We start from the raw sequence: 22,678 nt of genomic DNA, 5'->3' as shown, positions 1-22,678 counted from the left end.
TAAGTGCTCATCTGGACACACTCACAGATATGCACTCATGCTTACACACGTATGGACAGAAGCTTAATCTCTTAGACAAATGCAGACTAATTTGCGTATACACAACACACACCTAATTGTAAGTGCCCAGTTGAGGGCTTTCCCCTTGCAGACAGACTAGCAACACCACGTGCCCATTGGCTCCTTGGTTTATTTTCTTAAAAATGGAGAGCTACCCGCGTCTCGCCTGTCTGCCCCGTCTACACGGAAGGCCACCGGCTGCACCGGGATAAAAAATAATTAACACTTTGGAATGAAAACATGTTCACAAGTGTGTACACACACCCTTTCACCACCCACCCATTAAATAACTCCTATATTTTACATGGTGATACACTCACACACACTTTCACCGCTTGCTTGCCCTCTTATTAAATATCCCCTCAAACCCAGATGCCATTTTAAAGCTTGATTAATATAAACATGACCTTAGTCTATGAATGCACATTTATTCCCTGACATTCTGAGCCATGTTATGTAACCATTAAGCTAATAAACCATAGAGAAGATTAGTACATGTTTAATAAACCATGAATAAATGTCTGAGAAAGTGCCTGACTTGTCCAACCTGTGTCTACCCTTTCACTCCCAATAGCCTGATAATATCCACCTGTTGTGGCCTAGGTTCAGATTAAGGTTCCCTCCTACTCAGGTTAGGTGGCTAGGTGCCATGGTCATTAAGGTTATGCCCTACGGTGGTCACTTCCTAGGGAGGGTGACTGGGTAGTGGGTGATTCTCAAGAAACTGGCACTAGACAAAAAACATTGTGAGAAAAAAAGCAACACATTTTTCACCATAATTCCTAAGATCTGTATTGATATATTTCCTAATTATGTTTATTGATAAGATATTATGCAATTTCCACAACTACCAATGCAAAAATTCTCATTACCGCAAAAGTTTTCAAAGTCCCAAAAGGTTATAAACAAATCAATTTATAATATTTTTTAACATCGCTCATTTAATGAAAAGGCCTCAGTTAAAAATAACACTGAAAACAAATATATTTTAAAGTAAATTATTCAAATGTTTTTGTAATTTCTCATTACCACAACATACAACCTTTTCTGAACCTTGTTTTTTGTCAATTACTTGTGTATACAAGTACAGTCGTGGCCAAAAGTCTTGAGAATTACACAAATATTAATTTAAGTCTGCTACCTCAGTTTGAATGATGGCAATTTGCATATACTCCAGAATGTTATGAAGAGTGATCAGATGAATTGCAATGAATTGTAAAGTCCCTCTTTGCCATGCAAATGAACTGAATCCCTAAAAAACATTTCCACTGCATTTCAGCCCTGCCACAAAAGGACCAGCTGACATCATGTCAGTGATTCTCTCGTTAACACAGGTGTGAGTGTCGACGAGGACAAGGCTGGAGATCACTCTGTCATGCTGATTGAGTTCGAATAACAGACTGGAAGCTTCAAAAGGAGGGTGGTGCTAGGAATCATTGTTCTTCCTCTGTTAATCATGGTTACCTGCAAGGAAACACGTGCCGTAATCATTGCTTTGCACAAAAAGGGCTTCACAGGCAAGGATATTGCTGCCAGTAAGATTGCACCTAAATCAACCATTTATCGGATCATCAAGAACTTCAAGGAGAGCGGTTCAATTGTTGTGAAGAAGGCTTCAGGGCACCCAAGAAAGTCCAGCAAGCGCCAGGACCGTCTCCTAAAGTTGATTCAGCTGCGGGATCTGGGCACCACCAGTACAGAGCTTGCTCAGGAATGGCAGCAGGCAGGTGTGAGTGCATCTGCACACACAGTGAGGCGAAGACTTTTGGAGGATGGCCTGGTGTCAAGAAGGGCAGCAAAGAAGCCACTTCTCTCCAGGAAAAACATCAGGGACAGACTGATATTCTGCAAAGGGTACAGGGATTGGACTGCTGAGAACTGGGGTAAAGTAATTTTCTCTGATGAATCCCCTTTCCGATTGTTTGGGGCATCTGGAAAAAAGCTTGTCCGGAGAAGACAAGGTGAGCGCTACCATCAGTCCTGTCATGCCAACAGTAAAGCATCCTGAGACCATTCATGTGTGGGGTTGCTTCTCAGCCAAGGGAGTGGGCTCACTCACAATTTTGCCTAAGAACACAGCCATGAATAAAGAATGGAACACATCCTCCGAGAGCAACTTCTCCCAACCATCCAGGAACAGTTTGGTGACGAACAATGTATTTCCAGCATGATGGAGCACCTTGCCATAAGGCAAAAGTGATAACTAAGTGGCTCGAGGAACAAAACATCAATATTTTGGGTCCATGGCCAGGAAACTCCCCAGACCTTAATCCCATTGAGAACTTGTGGTCAAGAGGCGGGTGGACAAACAAAAACCCACCAATTCCGACAAACTCCAAGCATTGATTATGCAAGAATGGGCTGCCATCAATCAGGATGTGGCCCAGAAGTTAATTGACAGCATGCCAGGGCGGATTGCAGAGGTCTTGAAAAAGAAGGGTCAACACTGCAAATATTGACTCTTTGCATCAACTTCATGTAATTGTCAATAAAAGCCTTTGACATTTATGAAATGCTTGTAATTATAGTTCAGTATTCCATAGTAACATCTGACAAAAATATCTAAAGACACTGAAGCAGCAAACTTTGTGGAAATTAATATTTGTGTCATTCTCAAAACTTTTGGCCACGATTGTAATATGTACACATATTTGGATAAAGATCAAAAGGCACCCTATCAGGTTAATCTCAAATTACTTAAGTATACATTTCATTTTTCCTAATATTTCCTAAATGTCGGTGTATTACGGTAATGATAATTAGTGTTGCATAGTTTGTCATTGAAAAACTACTGAGCTCTATTAGAGATGTAGTAGCCCAATAAATCATCAAACTGTGTCATTGGTTAATCCCAAATGACTTGCATAAAGGCACTAACAGACAGCTTGTGGTGGGCAGGGTGGCTCATTCATATTCAATGTGCCAGTGAAGGCCACTCAAGCGAGGTGGAGAAAATATAAATCTGTTCTATTTCTGAAGCGGTACCGTTGTTGTTGACGAATCACCGTAGAAAGCGTAGCCTGAGTTATGATACGTCAGCACGTATGTCCATTGCCCACTCTAGCTAGCTAGCTAGACACACTCAGTTTAAAGAGCCACGTTTAACAATGTAAATAATTGTTTTCTAATCTATTTTGTGATTCATCATTTCTGTTACATGTAAACACATTTTTATGCATGCTTATGGTGTTATGACAATTCACGTTTCAAGTGTTGATAACGTTTCTTTATTTGATCTTAATGCAATTTATTAAAATAGTAAAATACTATTTTAGCATAAGTATAAGTACTGTAATTATGTATTACATTTTTTTTGTGTTAGGACATGGATATGTGTGGTTCTAAGGTATTTTAGATGGTTTCTAAATTGAATGGGATCCTATGGGCAAATGGCATAACATGATATTCCTATAGAATATCTAAATATGTGGGATATGGACCAAAAACTTTCTCGGGATATCAAACGACAACATTATTATATTCTAAAACAGGTACACATTTAAAAAATGGGGGATATCCTCCTTTAGGTGCAGTGGTTGCTGCTTGTTGAAACACAAACTCCAGATTGTGGCTTTAAGTAAATTAAATGGGTTTTATACACCCATATTTCTTGACAATCCCTAATTTATAAAATAACTGATGTTTTACTAAATCTATACAATAGGTGTAAGCAGTGCTAGTAAATATTTAAAGATACCAGCACAGCACACCCATTGACTATACATTAGTATTAGCTTAGTATTATTGCCAAAATTAAGCTTCTCATTACCAAAACGGACTTAAAAATAATGAGAAATGTGTGTTTCATTAATGAGGCCTTAGCTCAATCTGCAAGTAATAGATGACAGCCATAATGTGTCAGCCAGCAAATCACTAAAGCCCATTCATGCCTCAATGTTGGTAAAATAACGGTTCTCTAAGTCTTTCCCAATTCTAGCTTTTTCGTCATTTTGGTAATGAGAAGGTCAAGTGTAGTAAAGAGGATGTTTCAGAATAAGTTACTCATTCTGAAGGCATATAAGTGAAGAAATTAAAGGAACTAAGTAATATTCTTCCAGATGATGCATCATGGGTGACTTGAAAAACTTCAACTAGCATACCATTTGTATTATTTATAGACAAACTATAGCAACATATTTTGTGTTTTATTCAAATAAGTTAGGTTTTTCTAAAGTAAAATGTTCTAAAATTATCTGACAATTTAATCCGGACGCATTTCGGTAATGAGAATTTAAGGAGAACATTTTTAAAATTCAGATGGAAATGTAGAATTGATTTAAAATAAGACACTGTGCCATAAACTATGTATGCGATGGCCAAGCGGCATAGGCGGTATACATGTGATATGCATGTGATATGAGTAATGTAAGATATGTAAACATTATTAAAGTGGCATTATTTAGAGTGCATTGTATAACGTGACCAGTGATCCATTTATTTAAGTGGCAGTAATTGGGTTTCAATGTAGGCAGCAGCCTCTCTCGGTTAGTGATTGCTGTTTAGCAGTCTGATGTCCTGATGGCCTGTTGAATATACATCATGGTTTTCTAACTCAATTTGCTACTGCCATGGTAAAACTGGTTTCATGAGCATCACCCAGGTTCCCTCTGGCAGTTTTCTGATCAACTCCTCACTAAATGGAAAAAAACTATCATCACCACCCATTCTCTTCACCTCTCCTCTGTTAGAAAATGGCTCAGTTACCTCTTTCTCAGCAGGAGAGTTCATTACTTTTTTCTCTCTCTCTTTCTGCTTCTATGGAGAGCTAGTAAATGTGCCAGACATATTGGAACGGTTGTCCAGTAGAGCAGGGGTTCCCAAAAATGTTAACTTGGGCCCCCCTTCCAGCATTGGAGAACATCCCGCTCCCCCCACCCCCCACCCCATCCCACCCTATGTCTATGGGCACAAGTACTGTTCATGACACAAACTGTTCACACCTCTCTTGCTGGTGGAGAGAATTGAGCAGGTTAAAAGTTTATTTCCTGCAATTCTACACATTTTGTTGTGGGGTGCAAAGAACATTTTTAAATGTTCAAGCACATTTTCTTGCAATGTTATGCATTTTGCCATGTTTAATGTGTATTCATGTGACATTTGAGTGACACAAAAATTACAACAAAACTATGTGCTAAAAAACCAAATGAAAAGAATGTTAGCTAACATGGGCTCGTTGATCTGGATATTTCTTACAAGTTATAAATAGCTCTCTAAGGTATGCAATGACTAACATAACAAGAAGAACTGATGATGCAAGGGGGGGGCCCACATTTTGGGAACACCTGCAGCAGTGCATCTGTTTGGAGCAGCACACTTGGTTCCAGATACAGTTCTAGAACAAAACAACACCTTTGGTTACAAGAACAGAAGTTCTAGGACACAAAAACACCTTCGGTTCCAAGAGCAGAAGTTCCAGAACCCAACAACAGCCTTTGTTCCAGGATCTCGAATTTTCAGAAGCAACACAACAAAGGGAAAAACATGGCCCTCCCAACTTTACAATAATTATTGCTTATTTAGTATACACTTGCTGCAGTCATGCAGATTAGCAAACTTTCATACTGTATGATTTGTTCATATGAAATTATTTGAATCATGAAGGATATTAACTTCAAATAAGTCGGTGTATAATTATTTAGGCCTAGTTTCTATGTCATAAGTCTAGGAAAATATATTTTACATCAGGACTTGTTAAATCGGAGGCCAAGAACATATCTTAATTAGGTTTTCTGCTGATTGTCAAACACTTATATTAGTGACATGAGTCCGAGTTACGTTTCAGACAGCGAACCATTACCACAGAGATCAAAGGCTCAAAGCAAATCTCAGTGCTGCTTTATACGCTGTGGACTACTGAGTCAGCTCTGATGGGAAAACAAAGCAAAAGGAATTAGCTGAACCCTCGTGACCCTTATGAAGTCATATGCTGATATGTAGGGGAGCTGTTTATGCCTATTAATGTGGTTTATTATTCTGATCACGGGTAGTCTTAGGTTGAATCTCTAATACTCTATGCACATTCACTCAAGTTAGCTGACATCAAGTTAGGATTCAGCGGCCCTCAGAGAAGCAGGGTTTTATGGAATCTTGGGGGTGAGTCAGTTTTCACAGATATGACGTTTTATTGTATCCTGTTCATGGTATGGCACCAGAGGAAAAAGTAATGCGCAATGAAGTAAAAAAAAACATGTAACACCGAACATTGAGTTTGCACCTGTGACGGCTGTTTGTATTTAATGACATGACCAATTTCAATATCCCCTTTTCTACTTTCCACTTCCCTTCGATCTTCTGGGGCATTTGTTTGAACTACTGTCAGAAAGAGTTCAATATTTAGGTTGGTTATCCTTGTCACCCTCCCTTCATGGCCACCAATAGGTGAAAGTACCAGAAAGGTCTACTCTTCTCCACCATATTGCTATCACTTCTCCAATTCTTTCAAACTAGTGTGCATGAAGGAAAAGTTATTAGGAAATGGAGCTATTGGGACACATTCCAGGAAATGTTGTTGGTGAACGTTGTGAACCTTCTCCTACCTTTGAAACTGTACGAGAGAAAAACACAATTCATAGGACTTAACAAGCTGGCTGCCATTGTGATGAGTCACCTTGCACAAGAGGTTTGCTTTGTAGGTTTTACTAGTCTAATACTGTAATATTGATAATTTGATACAATGGTTAGAGATTCTAAAGGCTTTTTACCGCTTATGAAACAGTTATATGTGTAGTTTGTCTCTCTCTGTTTCTTGTCTTTGGAGAGTTCCCACTTCTGGACTCTGGAGTTTCACACATGCATGGCTAGTGCTTCATTCTCCCATACTAATATAACTGATGCATATGAAATGTCCCTTATTTATTGTTATTATTTTGGCTAAACTGCCCTGTCAGAGGGTAATATATCTCTTTACGATTCCCAATCGTTTAACTGGTTATTTTCTTGGCTGGATGCAGTCTCTTGGCTTTAAACATACTTATAATCACTCTTTCCGACTGCAGACCTCTCTTTTTCCAAGTAGAGTATGCCTGTCAATCACAACAGCGTAACATGGACTCAAGTGTGGAAAGCAAAGCAGAGTCCATTTGGATGTCAGTCTGATGTAATGAAATGTGGAGTGAGGATATAAGATGGTGTGTGAGTCCTCTCCTGCAAAATTAAGATTGTACTAAATTCTCTTGACGGAAGGTCAATCTCTGGATAGGGGAAGCATTTGAAATTCCACTGGTGTGTCTTTTTGCCTGTGTGTTTGCACACTCACATGTGAGACTGATGCGTATTTCTGTGAGATGGATACAGTATGCTTGCAAGGTAGAGAGAAGTTTGCAGTTTACGCATATCACATTCACGCACGCACACACACACCTGTGTTTGCCGTCCATCCACAGCCATCAGATCCTACATTCTTCTGGCATTGCTTCAGAGTGCTACAGAGATGATTGATAGAGAGAGGATGGAGTGATCCTAAACATCAGACACACACTACCTGTCAGGAGGAGAGAGGGAAGGTTTAAAGATGTGCTTTGGCCCTCATAGACACATGGATCTCACATGCAACCGTTCTGACATCACAGCTCAATGGTTTTATGACTCTGTACCCCTGCATTGTGAAAAACCCAAAGCTTCTTATTCTGGATGTTACCACGAGAGAGGGGAAGAGAACCAGCTGGGAAATGACAGTCCACACACACATACACACACACACACACACATTATTTTTATTCAAGTAAGACATATTGGCAGTTACACAACACACACACTCACGTGCACAGGAAGGGGTGAGGAGAGAATGTGATGTTCTTGTCCCAGTGGATGTTAACCTCTGTCTTTGTTTAGAGAACATTGTGTCAAGTACAGTACAGTCACCCAGGGTTGATGGATATAAAGCCTTTAATGGGACGTCAGCTTCATGCCTTTTATCTTCATCCCTTTAAAAAAAGAAAAATACTATAAAAATTGTAATTATTGATAATGATAGTTGTAATTGTCAAATAGCTGGAATATTTTATCTGTAAATTCAGTTTTAATTTCTCCATCTCTGTCTGGGTTATGAGGTTATGTACTTGAGGAACTAGACTGGCCAGTAAGTTTTTGCTGTGTTTATATGCAGACTGTTTCTCTCCGTGCCTAATAGAAAACTTTCTGTACTATAATACTGTAAACCCCCAGAGTGCACTGTGGTCTTGTGTGACATGCTTGTGGCTTTGGATCAGGAAATGTAGACATTAGCGAATCGCTCCCCGGAGCAAGCACACACACACTACCACACTGGAGAGAAAGGGTCAAATTTAAAAGCACTTTAGAATTATATGTGCTGGCTTAGTGGCCCTGAATTGTGCTCACTCTGCTGCCAAAATAAATGTCAATACTCTAAACTCACAAGAGTCTTATTCAGTATAATACATTGAAGTGTTTTGACACTTGCTTGAATAAAAAGGTTTGGTTGTTCATTACCACCTCTCTGCTTAGCATGTGAAAGCTGAAATGTGCTGGTCAATCCAATAGGGGGCAGTATTTAGCCAAATATTCTGCCGCGGTGACACCAGTGACTAGATAACTTTATCACCACAGATCTAAATAGACCATAGGCTAGTGGTTGATCCATGTCACAGTTTGCAACCTGTGTTCCCTGCCCTTTCCTGAAACTGCTTCATTTCCTAACCCCCCATAAAATGTATTACTACCTTTAAACCAAAGGAAAACAATCAACAAATGTGTTACCCCTTTCTTCGGAAAGGGGGAAGGAAATGTTCCTCGACCTCATTCTATGAGCAGAACATCTCCCCAGACACGTTTCATCAATCTGACTTCTCCCACCGACTCAGACACTAAAATGGTCGTTAACTTTGTGCTTGTAGGAGGCTAAATTTACTATTGATTTAACAATAACACATCTTCAATAGTGGCTTTAGGAGGAAGAAACTGCAGGCCTCAACATCACCAATATATCCTTGGACTGCAAAATAGGCGGTTGCTACTTGACCTGGGATGAAGTATAGATTTTTTTACCACTTCAAGTTGATTAAAAAGTCAGCTAGAATTTCTGAAACACAGAAACATGTTATTTTGCTGACCCAAGAGGTCAAAATGAACATCAACCATAATGAAAGAAAAGATGAGAAACACAGTCTGGTCAAAATGGGCCTGAGGGGATATCATATTGGTCAGTTTTAGCCTTCATAACTATCCCTGTACTAAGCTACTGACATACTAGTATCCAGGGGTGCAACATTGGTTTTAGAAGTGGGGGGGAGGGACTTTTTGTTTTTTAATCCAGTGTTTATCCATCGGATAAACACTCCAAACAGACTACCAGACTGCTCAGAGGCGTTCGAATGGTCCTAAAGCACACTGTTGCCTCGTTTTGTATCACATTCCAATGATACAACTGGGGGGGACAAAAATGCTATTTCAGAATGTGTGTGGGGGGGGGGGGGGGGGGGCATGTCCCCCCTGTCCCCAGTGAAAGTTGTGCCCCTGCTAGTATCCAAGTAAGCCAGGAGAGTGGAAGACGGGATTGTGTTGATGATATGGATATTGGATATTGGATATTGGATACTGAATAGTGAATATTGGATATTGCTGTCGGACTCTTTTTTGAATGGAGACCTCGGAAGTGTACTGTAACATCATAACATTTTGTATCTCCCTATGTTACGGTGTGAAAACAGTTTTCATGGGCACACATATCCAAAATAATGTATGGATTGCAAAATCGAATGCTTCTAACTGAAAGAGTAACTTTAACAAGACGAATCAAACAAAATGTATGCTGTCATTAACAGAGTTCTTCAACAATGATGCATTATAGTTGTTTGATATGCATTTGATGTTTAACTGTTTAGTTAAGTGGGGAAATTATCACACAACATCAGCTGATTCAGAAAATTACTTTTTGAATGACAGTCAATTGATGAAGAGCTGGTGTGATACTGCACGTGACAGAACAACAGCCAAAGTAAGGGAATTCATGTTGATCTGGACAATTGACAAAACATTTTGGTGTCTATGTTGTCACAGCAGTCAAGATAATTAGCCTATGTTGTGGACAACATTATGTCAAGATTCCTGAGGTAAGATTACAGTCTGTGTATGTTTTGACTGTTTGTTTTCAGAGTTAAAATGGACCAACCAGAAACCTGAAAATGGCTTGTTCGTTTTTGAATAGAAATAGAAAAATAAAAAGTGGGTTGTTTTTCATTTTTGCATATAAAACCAAAAACAACACCTTAACACCTATAGCCCTAGCTATAGTTAGTCAGTGGTTGCACATCTAACTAGCTGGAATAAAGCAAGGGTGTGAATAGTAGACATGTAAATATATCCTTTCACTATTAGGCAGGTCTCCAGCAACTCAGACCTGTCTGATCAGCCTGATGAGGTGCTGTGGGTGTGTCCAGTTTACACCTGTGCAAATTCATGTGTGTATAGAAATGGAATGAAACATCCAACCAACGCCTCGAGGGTTGTGGGGTCCTGTCCAGAAGCAACCCCTAGCCCATAGCCCCTACCCCTAGACACGTGTGGAGGTCTGAGAGGATTGGACAGGTGTAAACAATACCACCAAACTTCCACCAAGCCTTTTGGTGGGGAAGGTGGAGCTCTCACCATGTCACCACCCATCAATCCCTCACAGATCTCTACAAGTGTCTAGACTCTGGGCAGTAGGGGCTAGGGGTTGTTTCTGGACAGGCCATGGGTATTATGGTAGCACAGTCAATTAGTCAGTCTGGCACTGTCTAAAAATGTTAAAGGGTCAGTGCAGTTAAAAACTTGATTTCCTGTTTTTTTTATTATATTTCCACACACACACTATGAGATAGGGCCGGGATGATATATGTATCGCAATGTTTTTTCCATGGCAAAAATGTAAACACAAAGCAGACCAAACTCTTTGGTCCTTTAAAAACCTGCTGTATGTAAAATATTGTGTGCTATATCTAAATGTGTCTCTGGATGACAACATAATGATGTTTGTTTCCAACATTAGGGCTGTTTTCCTAAAGAAGTTAAATCTGCTAAGTGTTTTGTTTCAGCCTGTTCAGATGTGATGGAACTTTTGGCCCACATCATGACGTCACACAATGTGACCTGATTATAATAGACCAATGACTGTTCTTCTGGGTAAGGGGGTGAGCTCTAGACAAATACTTGCTTCCTCTGTCCTTGAGAGAATCTCAATAGCATTTCCTTGATTCGTCGCATCCTCTCGTCTCCTTCCCCTCTCACCTTCTTATCCGATAGGCTTTGAGAAGGAGGCGAGGGGGGAGGACGTGAGGAATCAAGGAAATGCAATTGAGATTATGCCCTTGTTTCCCACATTCCTCCCCTCCCTCTCAAAGCACATTGGGGGGGAGGAGTGAAGGTTCCTTCCCTCAGGCTACAATGCACTTTCAAGGAGATGCAAGGAGTGGAGGAAACAAGGACAGAGGAAGCAAGAATTTGAGAGCTAGTTTTCAGACTCACACACACAATGCTTGAAGAGTTTACTGATTATATTGATTTCATTATTGGTTATTATTATTGTCAAGGATTTTTTTGAAAGAACCCATTGTGATATATTATTATATCAACTATAAAACAATATAGAACTGCTGTTGTTTATCTTTTTTATTCTTCAGAATTGTTTGGCATGGCTATAAATTGACTAAAGCACAAAAATACCTGGCAACTAGGTATGACAAAGAAACGTGTGGTGTCCATATTTCTTGTGACATTTTGAATGAAATGTAGATGTTTTGTTGTTGCTAGGTGGAGATATGGTCTCATTGTGCTTACCTAGACTTTTATTCCTGTAACTTCACATGAAGCTGCAAGAAAATCATATTTAAATGTACATCAAACCATTTAGAAATGTTGACCCTGATGTCACACATTGGCCCCTTTATTTATAGGAAGACCCTTATACACCTCTTCTACGGGTGCTTAGGTTGATTTATATTGTATTAGGGGTATGGATGGGCACGGTTATTCGATGGGAACGGCTTTGTCTGTGACATTGCTACATGCAGGGATAGACCATGACTTACACTGTACATTTGAGTAAAACAACAGTTTTTATGAGTGTGCCGCATGTAAAAAACACACCGGTTCTAATCAATGCAAAATGTAATTACAATAATGGAATTAAAATGACTAAATGAGAAAGAGTAGGCTACAAGTATCAACCAACAGGTGTTGTTTATTATGAATGGAGTTGTTGTAGACAAGGATGCGGGGGCACAGAAAAATAGCCTCAATTAGCCTTGCTAGCTAGCTAACTTAGCTGGCTAGTGTAGCTAACGAGCTTCTTTATATATCGATTTGATGCCGTTAAGACAGACACTACCAGACGAGATGATAGGTAACCTATCGCAGTAACAAGTGTCTTGTGAAACGGACACTATTTACGTGAAATCAAAGTACATGAATGTGGCAACAAACAAAAAAAAACTTGATTTACTGCCCACTGCCTAGCTAGCTGATTGTTTAGCTGCAGGTGTTCTATAACACTGCACCAAGTGACAATTTTTTCTGTTGTGATATTTTCTTATTGTATTAACATATTTGACACGTGGTCGACAGCTGGACACAAACGCAAATGGTTATCTAACCTCAGACGCTTATTCTAATTGCAGCGGTCTCTAGTTTTCTTTCTGTTTTATTAATAAAACATTTTCCTGGTTACAATGGCGAATTGCACTGACCTGCTGCTGTCAGATGAATATTGCCATCTACTGGACTTTTTTCAGGGAAAAATGTGTCTACTGCACCATGAATGGTGAATCAATCAAATCATATGGAAATCATTTGTAATACATCAATCAAAGTAATGTGTTAACAACATTTATTGATCTTGAATCCATTTATTGATCTGTTTCCTAAAACCCTCACAAACTTTTACAATGCGCAATTGAGAGCATCCTGTCGGTCTGCCGCCTGGAACGGCAACTGCACCGCCAATAACCGCAAGGCTCTCCAGAGGATGGTGCGGTCTGCACAACGCATCACAGGTGGCAAACTACCTGCCCTCCAGGACATCTACAGCACACGAAGTCACAGGAAGGCCAAAAAGATCATCAAGTACAACAACCACCCGAGCCACTGCCTGTTCACCCCGCTACCATCCAGAAGGTGAGGTCAGTACAGGTGCATCAAAGTTGGGACCGAAAGACTGAAAAACAGCTTCTACAGTGCATTGCAAAAGTATTCATCCCCCTTGGCTTTTTTTCCAATTTTGTTGTATTACAAACTGCAATTTAACTGGATTATTATTTGGATTTCATGTAATGGACATACACAAATAGTTTAAATTGGTGAAGACACATTTTACCCTGAAAAAAATAACTACTTACCAAAAATTCAAACAAATTAAAAACAGAAAAATGGTGCATGCATATGTATTCAACACTTTGCTATGAAGCCCCTAAATAAGATCTGGTGCAACCAATTATCTTCAGAAGTCACATAATTAGTTAAATGAAGTCGACCTGTGTGCAATCTAAGTGTCACATGATCTGTCACATGATCGCAGTATATATACATCTGTTCTGAAAAGCCCCAGAGTCTGCAACACCACTAAGCAAGGGGCACCATGAAGACCAAGGAGCTCTCCAAACAGGTCAGGGACAAAGTTGTGGAGAAGTACAGATCAGGGTTGGGTTATAAAAAATATCCAAAACTTTGAACATCCCACGGAGCATCATTAAATCCATAATTTAAAAATTGAAAGAATATGGCACCACAACAAACCTGCTAATTGAGGGCCGCCCACCAAAACTCACAAACCAGGCGAGTGGGGCATTAATCAGAGAGGCAACAAAGAGACCAAAGATAACCCTGAAGGAGCTGCAAAGCTCCACAGCGGAGATTGGAGTATCTGTCCATAGGAGCACTTTAAGCCGTACACTCCACAGAGCTGGGTTTTACGGAAAAGTGGCCAGATAAAAGCCATTGCTTAAAGAAAAAATTAAGCAAACACGTTTGGTGTTTGCCAAAAGGCATGTGGGAGACTCCCCAAACATATGGAAGAAGGTCCTCTGGTCAGATGAGACTAAAATTGAGCTTTTTGGCTATCAAGGAAAACGCTATGTCTGGCACAATCCCAACACCTATCATCCCCCCGAGAATACCGTTTTTCATCTGCACTGACTGGGAAACTGGTCAGAATTGAAGGAATGATGGATGGCGCTAAATACAGGGAAATTCTTGAGGGAAACCTGTTTCAGTCTTCCAGAGATTTGAGACTGGGACGGAGGTTCACCTTCCAGCAGGACAATGACCCTAAGCATACTGCTAAAGCAACACTCAAGTGGTTCAAGGGGAAACATTGAAATGTCTTGGAATGGCCTAGTCAAAGCCCAGAACTCAATCCAATTGAGAATCTGTGGTATGACTTAAAGATTGCTGTACACCAGCGGAACCCATCCAACTTGAAGGATCTGGAGCAGTTTTGCCTTGAAGAATGGGCAAAAATCCCAGTGGCTAGCTGTGCCAAGCTTATAGAGACATACCCCAAGAGACTTTCAGCTGTAATTTCTGCAAAAGGTGACTCTACAAAGTATTGACTTTGGGGGGGGTGAATAGATATGCATGCTCAAGTTTTCTGTTTTTTGTCTTATTTCTTGTTTGTTTCACAATAAAAATATTTTGCATCTTCAAACTGGTAGGCATGTTGTGTAAATCAAATTAAACAACCCCCCAAAAAATATATTTTAATTCCAGGTTGTAAGGCAACAAAATAGTAAAAATGCCCAGGGGGATGAATACTTTCGCAAACCACTGTATCTCAAGGCCATCAGACTGTTAAACAGCCATCATTAACACAGAGAGGTTGCTGCCTACATACAGACTTCAAGCCATTGTCCACTTTAATAAATGGAATAGTAGTCACTTTAATAATGCCACTTTAATAATGTTTACATTACTCATCTGTCACACCCTGACCTTAGAGATCCTTTTTATGTCTCTATTTTGGTTTGGTCAGGGTGTGAGTTGGGGTGGGTATTCTATGTTCTATTATTTGTATTTCTATGTTTTGGCCGGGTAGGGTTCTCAATCAGGGACAGCTGTCTGTCGTTGTCTCTGATTGAGAACCATACTTAGGTACCCCTTTTTCCCACCTGTCTTTGTGGGAAGTTAACTTTGTTTATGGCACATAGCCTTTAGCTTTACGGTTTGTTTTGTAAAGAAAATGTACGCTCACCACGCTGCACCTTGATCCAGTTCATTCAACAACCATGACAGAACTTCCCACCACCAACGGACCAAGCAGCGTGGTAAGGAGGAGCAGCGTGTTCAGGATTCATGGACTTGGGAGGAAATCCTGGACGGTAAGGGACCCTGGAGGCAGGCTGGGGAGCACCACGCTGCACCTTGGTCCAGTTCATTCAACAACCGTGACAGAACTTCCCACCACCAACGGACCAAGCAGTGTGGTAAGGAGGAGCAGCATGTTCAGGATTCATGGACTTGGGAGGAAATCCTGGACGGTAAGGGACCCTGGAGGCAGGCTGGGGAGTATCGCCGTCCACAGGAGGAACTGGAGGCAGCGAAATCAGAGCAGCAGCGTTACGAGGGAACACGGCTGGCAAGGAAGCCTGAGAGGCAGCCCCCCCAAACATTCCAGCTCCCCCCCAAAAATGTTTGGGGGGGAGCTGGAATGTTTGGGATGTGTTCCCTCGCACACGGGGAGTTTGGCTGAGTCAGGTTGGAGACCTGAGCCAACTCCCCGTGCTTACTGTGGCGAGCGTTGTACTGATCAGGCACCGTGTTATGCGGTGGAGCGCACGGTGTCTCCAGTACGCGTTCTTAGCCCGGTGTGCTACATTCCAGCTCCCCGCATCTGCCGGGCTAGGGTGAGCATCCAGCCAGGACGGGTTGTGCCAGTCCTGCACTCCAGACCTCCAGTGCGTCTCCTCGGCCCAGTATATCCTGCGCCGGCTCTGCGCACTGTGTCTCCGGTACGTCTGCACAGCCCTGTGCGTCCTGTGCCAGCGCCCCGCATTTGCAGGGTGAAGATAACCACCCAGCCAGGACGGGTTGTGCAGGCTCCAAGCTCGAGACCTCCAGTGCGCCTCCACGGCCCAGTTTATCCGGTGCCTCTGCCAAGGACAGGGCCTCCTGTATGTCTCTCCAGCCTGGTGAGTCCTGTGCCTGCGTCCAGAACTAATCCTCCTGTATGTCTCCCCAGCCCCGTGGCAGCTCTACGTACCAGACTGCTCATACGTCTCCTCCCTCCAGTGATGATCTATGGCAAGAAACCTCCAGTGATGATCCATGGCACGAAGCCTCCAGTGATGATCCATTGCAAGATGCCTCCAGTAATGATCCATTGCAAGAAGCCTCCAGTGATGATCCATGCCACGAAGCCTCCAGCGATGATCCATGTCACGAAGCCTCCAGCGATGATCCATGGCAAGAAGCCTCCAGTGATGATCCATGGCAAGAAGCCTCCAGTGATGATCCATGGCACGAAGCCTCCAGTGATGATCCATGGCACGAAGCCTCCAGTGATGATCCATGGCAAGAAGCCTCCAGTGATGATCCATGGCACGAAGCCTCCAGTGATGATCCATGGCAAGAAGCCTCCAGTGATGATCCATTGCACGAAGCCTCCAGTGAGGAGTCATGGCACGCAGTCCGGAGCCCCCAGCGACGGTCTCCAGTCCGGAGCCCCCAGCGACGGTGCCCAGTCCGGGGCCCGCAGCGACAGTGCCCAGTCCGGGGCCTGCAACGAGGGTGCCCAGTCCGGGGCCCCCAGCGACGGTGCCCAGTCCGGGGCCCGCAACGAAAATGTCCGCTCACCACGCTGCACCTTGGTCCAGTTCATTCAACAACCGTGACATCATCTCATATGTATATACTGCATTTTATACCGTCTATGCCGCTCTGTTAGATTACCTGTTAGATATTGCTGCAGTGTCGGAACTAGAAGTACAAGCATTTCGCTACACTCGCATTAACATCTGCTAACCATGTGTATGTGACCAATACAATTTGATTTGATCTGATCTTGAATCGCATTGCAATCTGCATATGATTCCAAATCTGCCAGCTGAGAAACGCATTTTCTCATTCCGCTAAGGATCTCTGTCTACCAGCAGGAAAAAATGAGTTCTTAATTTGATCCTTGTTGGCTTTTGTAGGTATGGGTGTCATGGCAACTAGCTCAACAAATGCTAGCCTCAATGACCTAAATGGAGAGAGATTTTCCAGGTGACAAGTGAAGAGCTGGCAGGAGCCAGTCGTCGCAAGTTAATAATTTAAGAGCTTAAACTGTACATTATGTCACATGTACAGTTGAGGCCATCTTTATATCACTAAATTGAGTCGTGAAATGTTGTTTTTGTACTCTTGAATATGTTACAATGTATGAGATCTACTTTTTTTGCCAGGCCGGTTTAAACCGTTACGGGAAAAGTCGCGGAAATATGTCCAGGTAGGCATGTCCAAGCATTGAAGATGACACTCCAACTTGCACGAGTCCACTCCCTCCGTATCAAACACACCGGTCCCTGCTCCTCTCGTGTCCCTCCTCCACCTGACTGTGCTGAAACAACAAGTAGAGCGCCTTTCCTGAGTCACACGAGCAAGTCCCCATTGAAGTAAAAAAAAATATAAAGTGTATTTCGACTATCCACATATCCCCAAAAATGCATGATATTATTTGAATAGTGAAGTCATTTCAAATGCCCATCCCTAATTAGGGGGTAACTCACCTCATCCACTACCAATGGATGTTGAACTTATGCATACACTATATTTCTCAAGTAAGGATTCCGTAAGTGAGGATACGGTCTTGAGTGATCAAAAGTGAGATTAATTGTGTTGAAGCAGCACACAAGCACAAACAAACAAACACACACACACGGGTTGATGCTATCCTGCAGGGCTGAGTGGTATCTTTAATCAGACTAATAGAGTTAGCCCCGTTAGTGATAAATAGCTTTACACAGGGCACTTAGAGCTATCTGCCCTGCAGTGATAATCACCAAGAGTGTGTGTGTGTGTGTGTGTGTGTGTGTGTGTGTGTGTGTGTGTGTGTGTGTGTGTGTGTGTGTGTGTGTGTGTGTGTGTGTGTGTGTGTGTGTGTGTGTGTGTGTGTGTGTGTGTGTGTGTGTGTGTGTGTGTATTTTGAAAAGAGTCTGGTTTTTATACGGTACTCAAAACAATTCCATGATTTTATCGTAAATTTACAACAGCAACAGGGGTATTTTGTACTACAGAGACAATTTCAGTGGGTGTGTGTCAGTGAAAGCATGGTGCCTGTCTGAGGCAGAATCAGCTCTATCCGGAAACCAGTCAATTGATCTCCAAAACCAATCACCTCTTGATTCCCATTAAAACCAGTCATCTCCATTGATCTCAATTAAAACCAGTCAGTCACCTCAATTTATTTTAGTATTGGCCCACTCTAAGGCCATTCACTTCCATTGATCCCTGTGTCTGTCTCCTGTGAACTCATTCACCCATAAGCCTTATCTGTGTCCAGAGCAGTTTCTAACTATCTGGACTGACCTGGGAGGATCAGGGGTTAGGGGTCAGAAAAATAATGCGTCTTGTGGCAAATTTCACCCCCCTCTGACCTTTCACCTTTTCGGGCTGTGGGCCTGCTCAGATGGAGCAAGACCAGGAGTGTGTGTGTGTTTGGTAGGACTGGCTGGCCCAGATGTGGTGTGTGTGTGGCGTACTCGTGATGTGTGTAGCAGGACTGGCCCAGATGTAGTGTGTGTAGTGTGCGTGCGGTATATACGGTGTGTGTGTAGCCGGACAGACCCAAAATGGCAGTGACTTTTAGGAGCGACCTCTGTGTGATGCGTCATGGGGGGTATTTTTACTTTTCACACGTCACACATGTATAAATCAGGGATTAATGTGCAAGTATTTTGACAAGAACAGGACAGGTCAGTACATAACAATACAGTACATAACACAGCCTAGCCTAGCAGTGTTCCGACACATAAACTAGCACACTTTCAAACACCAAAACACGTTCGCTTTTTTTGTGCTGTTATGTAGGCCTACATGTGAATGTGTTTAGCATCTTTCCTTACTTTCTAGGCTACAGTAGTTGTGTATGTAGGGTACTGCATGTATTTGATAATTGATAGCATTCTTGCTAGTGGCTGTAAATGTGATTAGCATTAGCCTTTCCTCCCAGCGGTCCAGCTGCTCTGAGGGGGTTTCATGCTAGCATTAGCATAGTGTGTTATTGTTCTAGCATTAGAACGTTATATTAATAGAGATCCTTTCCTAGAGTCACCTCCAGGGAAATGTGATCCATCTGCTGTTCCATGGGGGGAAACCATATCCCTTGTACCCGATGCCCTCAGTAACCCTGTGCCCATACTACACACACACACCTGGCACGTACCATATACACACACACACACACACACACACACACACACACACACACACACAAACACACAAACACACACACACACACACACACACACACACACACACACACACACACACACACACACACACACACACACACACACACACACACACACACAGCTTGACAGGTTGTCAGTGGTATTTTTTCATTTTATTTAACTAGGCAAGTCAGTTAAGAACAAATTCTTATTTACAATGACGGTCTAACCTGACCAAACCCGGACAACGCTGAGCCTATTGTGCGCCTCCCTACGGGACTCCCAATCACGGCCGGTTGTGATACAGCCTGGAATCAAACCAGTGTCTGTAGTGATGCCTCTACCACTGAGATGCACTGCCTTAGACCGCTGTGCCACTCAGGAGCAAAATACTCTAGAGTATTTGTGGTCATCCATTGCTCGGCATTAGTCATACAGTGCTTGGCTCATCATTATATTACATATTACTGAGCGATTGATGTAGTCAACCAGGAACTGATGTTTGGTGAGTCGGTCACTGTTTCCCAGCACCAGACTGTACAGAAGAGAGGGCGTTGTTTCAGTCTCACACAGTGAGTCACACACTCAGATCCTCATGCATCTACAGTGTAGATGGAGTATGAAGTGAGTCAAACGTAAGAAGCAGAGAAACTCAATCTTAGAATTTAGAATAGAACAGCAGCTAAAACTGGCTCATCCAAACCAGTCCAGAGCAACCACAGAACTAGAATTAATTCTTATTTCTATGAGAGCACCTCCCAGTTTACAAAGCCAATGTTCACACAGCCAGACCAGTTAACAGACAGACAGGCAGGCAGGCAGGCAGGCAGACAAATGTACCTGCAGGACTGATGGAGCAGACAAGTGATTCTGTCCGGCTGTGCTGCTCCGTCTGGTACTCCTTCCCCTTATCTGTCATCCAATAAAGGGCTCCCCTATTCTTTTTTCTTCTTCTTATGCTCTCCTCTTGTCCCCTGTTTGTCTATTCTTTGATACGCTTTTCTCTCTCTTCCCTGTTTCCCCCACTTTTGTGTCCTTACATTTTCTCCAAGTGGTCCAGATAGAAGGAAAGAGAAGGGGATGTGTGTGTGAGAGAGAGTGTGTGGTTTGATCCTTAAGGAAGGGATGGAGTGGGGCTTAGAGTGGAGGATGGACGGATGGAGAGAGGGAGCGATTGCCCTGACAGAGGACTGTAAAGTATAGAGTGAAGGGGTGGGGCCAGGGAGTAGTGGTTGGATCAGACCTACCATGCAGAAATGAGTCAGTGCTAATTAAATGTAACATGCACCCTCTCTCACACTAGACACACACACACACACACACACACACACACACACACACACACACACACACACACATACACATACACATACACACACACACACACACACACACACACACACACACACACACACACACACACACACACACACACACACACACACACACACACACACACACACACTTTCCTGCTACAACCCCCTGTGCCTAAACACGCTAACCTCCTAACCTCTTTCCCATGGACAAATGGTCATGAGTGAAAAGTGACAGAGCAGGAAAAAGAGAGGGACAGATCAAGATAGAAAAGGGATAGATGGAGAGAGATCGTGAGATGGGAACAGAGAGGGTGACCAAGATGGAGAACAACGGGAAAGGAGATGGCTGATAACCCTCACACATGCATGCACAGACACACACTCCAGTTGGTTGGCGTTGTGTTGAGTGCAGTTTGTCATTGAGGTATATTGAGTGGCTAATGTACGTCATTGGCTCTCCAGAGGGTAGTGAGGTCTGCACAACGCATCACCGGGGGCAAACTACCTGCCCTCCAGGACACCTACACCACCCGATGTCACAGGAAGGCCATAAAGATCATCAAGGACAACAACCACCCGAGCCACTGCCTGTTCACCCCGCTATCATCCAGAAGGCAAGGTCAGTACAGGTGCATCAAAGCAGGGACCGAGAGACTGAAAAACAGCTTCTATCTCAAGGCCATCAGACTGTTAAACAGCCACCACTAACATTTAGTGGCCGCTGCCAACATACTGACTCAACTCCAGCCACTTTAATAATGGGAATTGATGGAAATTATGTAAAAATGTATCACTAGCCACTTTAAACAATGCCACTTAATATAATGTTTACATACCCTACATTACTCATCTCATATGTATATGTATATACTGTACTGTATATCATCTACTGCATCTTGCCATCTTTATGTAATACATGTATCACTAGCCACTTTAAACTATGCCACTTTATGTTTACATACCCTACATTACTCATCTCATATGTATATACTGTACTCGATACCATCTACTGCATCTTGCCTATGCCGTTCTATACCATCACTCATTCATATATCTTTATGTACATATTCTTTATCCCTTTACACTTGTGTGTATAAGGTAGTAGTTGTGGAATTGTTAGGTTAGATTACTTGTTGGTTATTACTGCATTGTCGGAACTAGAAGCACAAGCATTTCGCTACACTCGCATTAACATCTGCTAACCATGTGTATGTGACAAATAAAATTTGATTTGATTTGATTTGATTGTCAGCTATGCCGGCCACTCAGAGAATGACCCAACCATCCTGCAAAGTGTCCTGTGAGTGTACTAAGCCTAAAAAGATCAGTGGACACCCTTGTGTTACTCCAAATATACTCCTTCATTACTCTAAATATACTCTGTAGCCACATTGATGTTACTCCACAAGTGCTTGGCAACCATAGTGATATCTAAATCTCCAAGTGATTTCCAGCAACTCTTAAAGTCACAGTCTATAAGATTTTCTCAATAAATGTCAGTTATTGTTAGGCTATACCAATTGATTAATGCATTACGAATATAGTCGAGTGTAAATGAATGCCTACGCATACATACACTAATGTGTAAGCTCTGTCACTGTCTGGGCAGACAGACACTCATCTGTATTTTAGAGGGAGGGTTATTATCACTCCTTCACCTCATAGGCCTATGGATCCATGGGAATTGGGAATGACCTATTGCTGTCCTATTGGTGGTATTTATGAGGGTCACATGAAGAGGGAATCAGGCAATGGTGTCTTACAAACGTATTATAAATGTATGAACTCCTCAGCCTACACATTCAGTCTAGCAAACACCACAGCTCGGGTTGATCTCGTAAAACCCAGCCGTGCCACATGCCACCAGGTCCCCAATAAGCCCTGGTCACATTGTGATCATTATACACCTGGGACCGACAGACAGACAGGCAATGGAACATACATGGG

The 22,678-nt window shown here is 42.4% G+C and overlaps 1 protein-coding gene across 1 annotated transcript in view; it reads right to left on the bottom strand.

Annotated features, from left to right (window-relative positions):
• The window catches only part of LOC120063912 (filamin A-interacting protein 1-like), a 10,031-nt gene extending 5,243 nt beyond the window's left edge, over positions 1-4,788 (bottom strand). The window contains exon 1 of the mRNA XM_039014224.1: positions 4,765-4,788. Coding sequence (XP_038870152.1) covers positions 4,765-4,788 — 24 coding nt within the window. The remainder of the gene's footprint in view (positions 1-4,764) is intronic.
• Between the last annotated feature and the right edge of the window lie 17,890 nt (positions 4,789-22,678).

This window comes from Salvelinus namaycush, chromosome 19, assembly GCF_016432855.1.
Source record: "Salvelinus namaycush isolate Seneca chromosome 19, SaNama_1.0, whole genome shotgun sequence".
Lineage (NCBI taxonomy): Eukaryota > Metazoa > Chordata > Actinopteri > Salmoniformes > Salmonidae > Salvelinus > Salvelinus namaycush.
The sequence above is the reverse complement of the archived record's forward strand: the minus strand, read 5'-3'. Positions and strand labels throughout refer to the sequence as shown.